Source organism: Eublepharis macularius, chromosome 3 (assembly GCF_028583425.1).
Source record: "Eublepharis macularius isolate TG4126 chromosome 3, MPM_Emac_v1.0, whole genome shotgun sequence".
Taxonomy (NCBI): Eukaryota; Metazoa; Chordata; class Lepidosauria; order Squamata; family Eublepharidae; genus Eublepharis; species Eublepharis macularius.
The window spans coordinates 164,519,642-164,531,023 of NC_072792.1; the positions used below are offsets into that span (position 1 = coordinate 164,519,642).

The 11,382-nt window shown below is 41.8% G+C and overlaps 1 protein-coding gene across 1 annotated transcript in view; it reads left to right on the forward strand.

The window, feature by feature from the left end:
- PGR (progesterone receptor) overlaps nucleotides 1–4,662 on the forward strand; it is an 83,261-nt gene extending 78,599 nt beyond the window's left edge. The window contains exons 7-8 of the mRNA XM_054974130.1: nucleotides 2,163–2,320; nucleotides 4,052–4,662. Of these exons, the coding sequence (XP_054830105.1) occupies nucleotides 2,163–2,320; nucleotides 4,052–4,207 (314 nt within the window). The 3' untranslated portion in view covers nucleotides 4,208–4,662. The remainder of the gene's footprint in view (nucleotides 1–2,162; nucleotides 2,321–4,051) is intronic.
- Nucleotides 4,663–11,382: the final 6,720 nt, after the last annotated feature.

Here is an 11,382-nt window from a genome sequence, read left to right on the forward strand (position 1 = left end):
GCTCTGTTCAAGGATATGAGGAGAGTTCCTACTTAAGCCTGTTTACAGTCGGTCATTTGTGATTTTTAATGGTTTGTTGCCTGTTGGCCACACTTTTTTGAACTGCTGTGGTCTGTGGGAAAGGAAGAATCCTGAGGTCCTTGGAGAAAAGGGAGGATAAATATGTGACATTTAGAAGCTTGAGTCACTTGCCCTTTCTCTTCTCTCCCTTCTGTATATCGTACAAACAGCCTTGTAAACACAATACTGATTCATAAGTAATGTTCCCCAATTACCCAATTTGGGTAATAGGAAAAAAGTTAGTCCATAGCAGGGTTTGTCCTTCCTCCCCTTCTGCCCTCCCATGCTGCTTCTTTTTTTGCAAATTGGCAACAAACCGTGGTTTGCACAAAACAAAACCATAAACTGTGATTGAGCCATGGTTTGCAGTTAGGAATTGCAGGCGAATTGTGGTTTACCCGGTTCAGATATGACTGCTCTAGAAACAGGAAGAGCTATTGGAGATGCACATTGGGAGAAAAGGAAGTGTAGGCTCTCATTTCCTCATCGCTGGGGCACAAATAATCAAACTGTTAAATGTGAACCAAGCCATAAGGATGAATGCTGTCAGCTCAGCTTAATATTAAATTAAATTAAATTAAATTAATAATGGAATTGTGAGCAGAGTTTAGGCTCCTTCTTCTTTCCAGCTCATCCCTTTGTATGTACAGGTATCTGCTGTTAACCAGGGTTTTATTACAATCTCTAGCCTCTGGTTCTAAATGTATTTAAGGCTGTGGTAAAATTTTATACCAGACTTTCAATTTAAAAAATATCCAAGGAGTATAATAATAAAATCAAATCCAATCAGATACAGCAAAGATGGCAATGCTGATAAAATCAGTCGTATCCAGCACCGATATCAAATAAATAAAACTGGCTACTAGCAATGAAATAGCAATTGTTATGTATTGGGTTGAGTTAGGGCTTAGCAAGGCCCCTAATGTCTGTTGGTTCATTGAGGGTTATGAACTGACTGAGCTCCAGTCTGAGCTCCTAAAGCCCTCATTCCTATTGGCTGTTTTTCTGCAGGCTGTATCCAATCCACTATGTACAATAAAGTCCAATCACAGCTCTGTAAATATGTTACATTGTATATAGTGTTAATGCAAATGATGGTATTCTAGGGTGTGTGTTACTATTGGTTGTTGGTTATTATCGGGGCAGGGTTTGTGTGTATATATTTGGCTCACGTTGAGCTTTGTCTGTCTGTTCTGGCTGTCAATAAAGATGTTGCTCTGAGCTGAAATCATTGCTGGCTGAAATCACTATCGAGCACAAGGCTCAATACATAATAGCAATCAGTAGCAAAATTTCAAGATTGTTGACTGTAAGGGTAAAGCAAGCAGGGACTAGTGGTAAAAGCAGCAAAGAAAAGATGCACTTAGCGAAACAGAACAATTTAATTGTCCCCCCCTCCCCAAAATGCACGAGTAAGCAGAAAAGTCTGAGGCCAGCACCAAAACATTGCCGCCCAAAGCTTGGTAGATTGCTAGCACCAAAAGCTTGCTGCCAGGCAGAGGGTTACAGGGAAAATATTCCATAAGCGAAAAGGCCTTGCCCTTTTTGTTAACCCACCTCACCTCTGAAGGTGAATGGTACCCAGAGCAGGACCTATAATAAAGATTCAGAACAGACAAAAGGAAGTACTTTTTTGCTCAATGATTGATTAAAATGTGGAATTCACTGCCAGAGGATGTAGTGAGAGGCACAAGCACAGATAGCTTTATAAGGAGATTAGACAAATTCATGGAAGATAGGTCCCTCTGTGGCTAAAGGGACCATCCACATTCAGAGGCCCTAAACTTCTAAATACCAGTGCGAGGAGAGGATATTGAGGGAAAGCTGCAGCCTTGGTACCATCTTATTGGCCATCCAAAGTGACTGGTTGATGGCTGTGTGAGACAGGATGCTAGACTAGGTGGACTACTGGTCTGACCCAACAATGCTCTTCTTATGTTTTTAAGATGGGTAGGCTCAAAATTGGAGAATTTGGCCTCTTAAGTATGCCACTTCCAGCTTAGGTCTTTACACATAAGAACCGATGCTTAGAATCAAGCCAGGAATAAAATATTCGTCGGTGAAACTCTTGAAGTGCTAGTAAGTATTGTTTTTCTTTGTAGTTCCTTTGGAAGGTCTTCGAAGTCAAGCCCAGTTTGAGGAAATGAGATCGAGCTACATCAGAGAGCTGGTCAAGGCGATCGGGTTGCGGCAGAAGGGAGTGGTGGCCAGTTCACAGCGTTTCTACCAGCTTACAAGATTGATGGACTCCATGCATGATGTAAGTTTATTCTACAAGGCCTTAACATTGTTGGGCTTGGTCCATCCAGTCCTGTATGAGCAGCTCATGGGGCTGTTTGCTTGTCAGAAGCACTCCATGGGTTATAGGACGATCTGGGTGCCCTTCACCTATGCGGTCCTATTTGTCTTGAGGTCGATCTGTACAAGTTTAGAGTGTATGCATGGTGAGGCCCAGATACATTGGACGCTGGATCTGCATCAGGTGACTTCTGTGGCTACACCTGCCTTGTGGAACCAGCTCCTAGTAGAGAAAATCCTCATTAAACAGGCTTTAAACCAATACCTGGGGAGGTGAGAGAGTTTATGGAAGGAAGGTGATTTGAGCTGTGCTGTCCCATTTTGTTTTGGTAATATTGATTTTATTCTACATTGTACTGTGTTATTTATGAGGTCCTAAATATTGAAATTGTTTGTGGATTTTGTATTTCCTTACGCAAGCTGCCCTTTCCTTCAGAATGGCAAAACACAAATCCCTTAAATAAACCCATTATTGCTATGGATGTTGTAGTGCACTTGGTTGTTCATGGACACAGCTGAGGCCCAGAGAAGATGGAGGAGGGACAAAAAGGCAGAGTGTTGTAGTGGTTAGGGTAGCAGGATAAGATCTGGAAGATCCAGGTTCAAAACCGTGCCATGGAACTTGCTGATTTAGGGCCAATTGCCCTCTTTTGGGCTAACCAACCTCAGATGGATGTTGTGAGAAGACAGAAGAGGCAAAAACCATGTATTCCATCACAACTTCCTTGAAGGAAAGGCGAAATAAAAACATGACTGATATCTAGAAAGAGCTCCTTTATGCCGTGTCTGTACCTTTTCTGGTTATGCTGAAAGGGGTGATCAGGTTTGCTTATTATTTTTTGAAGGAGCTCTGAAACTTACCAGTGATTTGTTGAGATTTCTCTCTCTCAAAACTTAATGTAAGCGTATACTTTAAAAAACGGGTATTTGGGCATTGTATTGTCAAAGGCTTTCACGGCCGGAGAACGATGGTTGTTGTGGGTTTTCCGGGCTGTATTGCCGTGGTCTTGGCATTGTAGTTCCTGACGTTTCGCCAGCAGCTGTGACACTGAGAGATCTCTGTCTTTTGGTGCTACACCTCTGAAGATGCCAGCCACAGCTGCTGGCGAAACGTCAGGAACTACAATGCCAAGACCACGGCAATACAGCCCGGAAAACCCACAACAACCATTTGGGCATTGCTTCATTAATCCCCATGCCCGATGGTGACGCCTTGTTTGGCCAATTCTCCCATTCCTGAAGTGACATGGCAGGCAGCAAAACATAGTAAGCTTCTGTAGCATAGTGGTTAGGTGATTGGGCTACAAATCAGCACTCTGCTGGTTCGAATCCCACTACTGCCTCGAGCTCTGTGGGTGGCCTTGGGTAAGCCACTCCGCTCAGCCCCAGCTGTATTGTGGGGATTGTAATAACACTGAATTTGTTCACCCCTTTGAGTGGGGCACTCATATGCATAGAAGAGAAGTATGTAAGCACAGTTGTTGTTATTGTTATTATTATGGTTCAGTGATATGCTGCCTTGGAAACAGATGAAGCTGTGAATCATATGGGGTTACACTGGCTGAGTCATTTGTTACTATGGCTAGACAAAAAGAAGCCGTGCAAAAGCTCAACCTGGTGGGGTTGTGATTGGGGAGCATCTTGTTGTGTGGTGGTATTTGTATAATTTCTTCTCCTTTTTTTTATAACACAGCTTGTGAAGCAGCTACACCTCTACTGCTTGAACACATTTCTCCAGTCCCGGGCACTGAGCGTTGAATTTCCAGAAATGATGTCAGAAGTGATCGCAGCCCAATTGCCCAAGATTCTGGCTGGAATGGTGAAACCTCTCCTCTTTCACAAAAAGTGAAACATCTTTTTGTCCTCTCTCTCATTTGTAGAAATTTTAAAAATGTGCATTTTTAAAATTTATTTGTGGGTTTTTTAACTATTATTTTTTTGGTTGGGATTTTGCGGTGACAGAATATTGCAATCTCTGTTCCACTTCATGAACCTACCATTTTATGTCTGTAAACGCTGCACAGTGACCATATGGCAAACTTTTTGATTCCTTTAAAACTTTTTTTTTAAAAAAAATCACGACCAATACTTGTCATGAGAAATGTTTTGTAATAGGCCTGATTAAAATTATCCTGAGGAATACACAAGAGATCATTTCAATTTTTTTTAAAGCAGGAAGGTACTTTGTACATTTTTTTCCTTCGTATTATTCATTTTTAAATTTCTGCAGTGGGAATGGAGTAAAGCTTTAGCTTTTAATACATTATTTTTGTGTGTGGCTATATGTGTATATGTATATAAATATCAAAGAATATGGTGATATTAAAATTCAGATTGTCTTCTAATTTGGGAATAATCTTTTTATTGTCCAACTAGTCTTGCTATAAATACCATCTTGATATATGATGGAAGTAAAATAATGCCTCTTATTTGGATGTATTCACACATGTAGCTAAACAACCTCTTCATTCACTTGAGCTTATAACAGGAATATGAAACTTCTCTTGCCTAGCAGGTTCACTTTCATTAAAAATGTCTCTCCTCTGTATTCCTGACCACATTAAAATGGCCCAAACATTTCCCACAAACACAACAAGATGATTTCAGGCATCTACAATGAAAACAGTGCGAACGTAACCACCATAATTTGGTACATGCTTTTCACTCTCTGAGTACCCATTTTTCAGTGTGCTTCATATTTACCAAATCTTTGCATATGGACTGCTGCCACTATAATTATATAGATGAAGCAGGCTATAGTAGAGTTGCATCCCCACAAAACACTTGCACTGCATTTCCTCCTAAACCACTACAGATTTAATGCTGGCTTCTGCTAACTTCCTGGATTTTCTCTGGCTTCTGTATGGGTTTTCCCAAACATGCTTTGGGTACAGTCTTTCCTGAAAGAGTGTACTGAAAGGAGGTTTGGGGAAAGCATAGATGAGATTATTTCTGCATCTCTTCATTCACATCCAGCACCATATGTGGCAACGTTTTTCTCTCACACACACTATTCCCCCCTCCCCCATTGGCAAGCTTTTCGCCATCTTTTAAATTACCAGTTGTCATTATAATGCTAACATGAGAGTAATATATTGACTGCTGCTGATTTTTAAAAAATGGCCCAAACCCTGCCAGTTGTGAGGGAAAAACAGGGAGAAAGTCTCCACGAAGAGGCTCCATTGCAGTACCAATGTGAAGAAAACAAAGGATCTTCCCCCACGCCAAGGTTGAAGTAACCATTTCAAATCTCTCCAGTTTGCTATTGTCTATTCTGACTGGAAATGGCTGTCAGGCAATGAAGAGCCTTTTTGGATATCTGATAACCTTTATCTGGACATTAAACCCAGGCTGCCTTGCACACAAAACATGTGCCTCTTCCTTCCCGAGTTCCCTCTTCATCCCATTTTGTCCTCATGATAAACTTGAGAGATGGATGGGTTAACAGCTGGTGGGCAGTGAGTTTCAGCACATAGCAAGAATTGCAATTCAGATCTCTCTAAACTCAGACCTAATATTCTCCCCCCCCCCCCCCGTCCCCATGCACACCTTTTCAGTACAGGAGAAGTAATTCAGGGCTTGTTTTCGTGGTTTAACAGATCTCTTCCTCTGCCCCCGGCAAGCAGCTGGTTGCTCATCCCTCTGGCTGTGTGAAGCTGTTTGCTGCTGACCTGATAGTCAACCTCTGTCCAGCTTTGCACAGCTTAAAAGCTTGTCGAAGTACTAAGCCTGAACTGACAGCTTATTAGATTTATTTGGCCCTCGCTGCTTCATGTCAGGATGACCTAGTATCAAGCAGGGTTTTTTAAATGTAATTCTTTCCCCCACCACTATCATCCCTTTGAACAGTTGAGGGGGGGGGGGGAATTCTTTTAAAAGAAAACTTTGTGTAGGCCTGACAGCTGCGTTTTCAGAAGGTCTTTGGTATATCTAAAAAGGAGGATTTGAAACGGTTAGAATGTGGATCCACCGGATGGATTGTTAATAGGAGACGTGGGGCTTGAATTGCTCACTGATTAGGCCTCTAAAATATATCACAAAATAAAGACACAACCTGCCTTACCTACACTTGAATCATTGGTTTGTCTAGCGCAGGACTCTTGCCAGCAGCTGTTTGGGGTCAAATTACATGTGATGGTGAAAGATTCTCCCCAACTCCTGAAACTTTTTTCTCACTTTTTAAAAAAAGATAAAAAGTTGCTATGGGGAGATGGAGAATGAGAATCAGGCAGGGGAAAGGATGGTGCCTCCGTGTCGTTTTCCTCATCCCGAACTTTCTTGAGTATAAACATTTCCTTATACTGACTCGAACCTTTGGTCTTTCAAGATCTGAATTGGGTCGGTCACAGCTCTCTCAGAGCTCTCTCAGCCCCACCTACCTCACAGGGTGATTGTTGTGGGGATAATAATAACATACTTTGTAAACCACTCTGAGCAGGCGTTACGTTGTCCTGAAGGGTGGTAGGTAAATTGAATGTTGTTGTTATTGTTTGTTCTTTGTTCTGATTGGCGGCAGCTCTCCAGGGTCTCAAGCAGAGGTCTTTCATGTCATTTCCTACCTGGTCCTTTCAGCTGGAGATGTTTGGGATTGAACCCAAGACCTTCTAAATGCAAAGCAGATGCTCTGCCTCTGAGCCACAGCCCCATTCCACCCTTCCCAAAGGTGGCTGCCTCATGATGCAATATACTGTATCATGCCTGTATTTTTTTCTCATGCAGCTTGGGAAAAGACTTAGATTCTGGTAAGAGGAGGGCTGAAAGTTAGAGCTTAAGGCATTTTTGTGGCTGTATTAACTTGCATTTCCAGCAGTAATGCTGAGACTTGTATAACCACATGGCTCTTAACCAAATCAGTAAGAGTCAGCTGAACCCCATCAAAAGTGGGAAGCGCAATGTTCTTCAAGATCTCAGCCTTCTTAACCAGCGTTACCTCCATCTTGTCTGGGTTCACTTCCAGCTTGTTCACTTTCAACTATTTAACCCCAGCAAGTTAGGCAGTGGCTCAAGACCTCTGCAACATTGCCAGAGAATTTAGATCGATACAGCACTAAGTGTTATCAATATATTGAAGACATCCATTTCCACAGCTATGAATGATTTCTTCTAAAAGCTTTACATAAATTAGTTCTTCTAAAGGCTTTGCATAAAACCGAAACAGACAATACATTTTAAAAGAATTGATTCCAGGTTCCAGCAGCTGCAAGGACTCTTTAAAAATAAAGGAAAGCCCAGCTGAGCTATGATGAGGCAGGGCGGGGCTCTTGCCTTCCTCTCCATGCCTTTTCCCAGCCTGAAACCGCACCAGGGGGAGGGGCTTATTTCCCCCCTTTCAGCTGCTCCACATGCAGTATTCTGTGTATGTGGAGCTAGACTCCATTCTGTAAAAGTTTAACAAGTAGTTTGGTTCATAGAAGTGGAATAACATAGGAGATAAGATTGTAGCCTCCGGAACACGTGGGAAAACATCCTCTCTGAAGATAACTGGTCTTCAATGGCAACCTTTTGGGTCTGATCTGAGAGGAGCAATTTAAAAAGTCCAAGACATATCCTGATACTTACTTGTGCCTCTAAACGCTTCAACAGGATGGCATGATCTACTGTTTGAGAAGATCATTCCAGTTGGAGCAACAATGAAGAATGGTGTTTGTCTACATTCTGAGAGAGGTCATCAAGTAAAGCTACAAGGATCATGTCTGTCCCATAGCCTGGCCTGAAACACAAGAATTAATCAGAAAGACCTGGAATTGGTTCTTTACTGCTTTCTCAATTTACCTGAATCCTTGTTGTTTTTAAAATCATTCTTGCAGCTTTCTGTGTTGAACCCATACAGACGATTGAAGTTGCCTCACTTTGAATGCAGAAAATGACAAAGTAGAATGAACTACATGTGAAGGGAAAAAAGCTAATTAACAATTGTTATAAGCTAATTAATACCAACGGTTTTAGAAAAAAATCAACACTCGTAGTATACTCAGTGAAAATTTTTTTCTAAAACCTTTGGTATTAATTAGCTTATAACAATTGTTAATTAGCTTTTCCCCTTTCACATGTAGTTCATTCTACTTTGTTGTTTTCTGTACAGTTGTGGAGGCACCTCTGTTGTATTTGCCACTTTGGATGCAGTCATCATAATAGCTTGGAAAGTTGTCACTTCCTAACACCCACCAAGAAAAGTTCTACCACACATACAGATCAGGTGCATAAGCTAAATGAAATAGTTGTAGGGCTAGCAGAAATCACTTCATAGTCCCATTACACTGCAAGTTAAAAAATAACCAGAAAGACCTGTCATCCTGTAAAATACAGGAGAGGATCACATAAGCCAGTCCATGCGGTGATCATATGAGTCCAATAAGAAATGCTAGTTTCCTGTAACGGATCTGTCCCAGTGAACACACTTAGAACCACCAAGCTAGTTAGTGTGCATAGTATGAGAAAAACAGTTGTGCTCTCTCAAAGATCACTCATTTTCTACACAATTCAATATGAAGCAATTTGTTGTAATGAATACTCGTTCATAGCACTCATCCTTTAGGCACCGGTTGCTGTTGAAATGTCTCATGCTGCTGATAACCCACAATGAAAATAAAAAGTGTACAGAATATATACTTATTTGGCATTCCCTTCCAGATAACCATTCAGAGACAAAATATGCAGACCTCAATTACGGATCTTGTGTCAAAGGGTCTTTTGCAGGAAGAAAACGGAGACCACAACAACAGCCCAAATCTGCTTCGATTTCTTCTTCCCCAGTTAGAGTCTGATCCCTTATAAGGAAACACCTAATATACTGGCAATGATGGCATGTGAAACGCACTGCAATGGAGTAAATCTGACTAATTAACTTCTCGGTTATGTTGCCAGTAGACTTTCTCAGCCTTCAAAATGAATAGAGACTCCTTTCTGTGCAGACAGCGAAGGTCACAGAAGGCTCCCATGAATCCTTTACTGTTTATTTGAAAAAGTACACCCTGATCTTTGGCAAAGGGACTCCAGCTGACTTAGTTATGTATTTGAGTTCGTTACTGTAAGGACAATGGAAAACCAGTAGACCTGACACCATGGCTGAAAAATTTAAAGCAATATTTCAGTTCAAAGACAATTATCAGAAGTGTCATTTGCCTCCTGCCGTTCCTTGCTACTCTGGTTGGGTGGAATGGGTGGTTCTCACACTCATGCATTGATTTTTTTTAAACTTCTGGTCTATTTGAAGCTGGAGCAGGTGTCACTGGCTGAAGACAGCTGATGAACAAAACCACCACCTTTTGCAATTCTTGTATAAGACCTGGTGGCTCTGGAAAGTCTATTGTGGCAGCTCCTTCCAACAAAACGTAGGAAAACGTGACGTTTTGTATCATCCCAATGGATCATCCCATTTACAAAGAGTTGTGAGGACATGTACACATCAGAATATTGCCCCCCCCTGCCCCAGGAATTTCTTGCATGAATTGTACATAGTGACATAATTTATTTATTTAAGACTTTTATTAGCCGCCTTTCCACCTAGAGGAGCTTACAATATAAAACAAAAACAAATGTAAAAATACATTAAAAACACAGTTTAAAACTACCTATATTTTAAAAGTGGCTAAACAAAAGCTATCCCAAATTTTTAAAAAACCTTCAGCTGCCCCCTGAAAATAGACTGTGAGGGGTCCAGGCACACTTCCCTTCAGAGATGGTTCCAGAATTGGGCTACCACCAAAAAGGCCCTTTCCTGTGTACCCACCAGCTGAACTTCTTTAGTTGATGGATCAGGCAGGCCTCTCCAAGTCCCAAGCAGGCAAGTATAGAAGAAGATGGTCCTTCAGATACCCTGGTCCCAAGCCACGTAGGGCTTTAAATAGCTGCACTCCCCATCTAGTCTATACAAATTCTTGCTCAAAAAGTGGAACCAGGAAACTAATTTTAGTGGTGAGAACAACACAGTGTCTTCAATTTTTCCCATGTTGGTGCAGGTACATGTAAAATAGTAAACACCAACATACTGCACATGGGTGCCATAATTTTCACCAATGTGTCTTCTGGCACACACTTCCTTCTTTTCTAAAACATCTCTTTCCCAATGCAAAGAGCCAACATTGGTTTTCCTTTGCCTCACTGGAGTGTGAGACATTTTAGAAGACCCCAGAAGGCATCACCATGGGGTCTGTGAGAAAGTCCAATTAGTAAACATCTGCCCCTATTATAGGAGCATGATTCGCTTGAAATCTCCCCAATATTTTGTATTTGTACACCCACAGCAGCCATTTTGTGATTGGTCCCGGCTCTCGTGTCAGACGACACCCACTATGCTCAAAATTTCTGTGTGTTCATAGGCTCATCGGTTGGGGAGCCCTGATGTAAAGACGCAGTTCATCATGCTAACATGATTTACTATAACAACAACAACGTTCGATTTATATACCGCCCTTCAGGATGACAACAAACACCCTGTGAGGGGGGTGGGGCTGAGAGAGCTCCTAGAAGCTGTGAGTGACCCAAGGTCACCCAGCTGGCTTCAAGCGGAGGAGTCAGGAATCAAACCCGGTTCTCCAGATTAGAGTCCTGCACTCTTAACCACTACACCAAACTGGCTGTCTTACATACCTAGCAAGGGACTTTGCATTTGGCATTGTACTAAATCTCTGTGGGAATAACCATGGAAGCAGTGTCACCTCTGCCACTGTGTGTATAAAGAGAGATCTTGGATTGAGAATGACTGCACATTCCATAGTAGTGGTGGGACAAGAAGTTAGTGTTGTTATGGGGAGTGTGCAAAGTGGCTTATAGAATGTGATAAAACCCTATGCACATTCCTGAGTTGTAAACTGTTAGCAGGAGGAGAGGAAAAAAGGACACTACTTTGTTTTTCAGCCTGAGACAGATGAAGGACCTGCTCTTTAAACCACAAACTCACCCCCCCTCGTTCCACTTTAATACCCTTTCCTTCCTTATAGGATGGAAATTAAATCAACTGGCGTAGCTGACGATCCAGGAACAGGGGATAAGCAGGTCTTGAATACATTCTCAGGATATGATAAT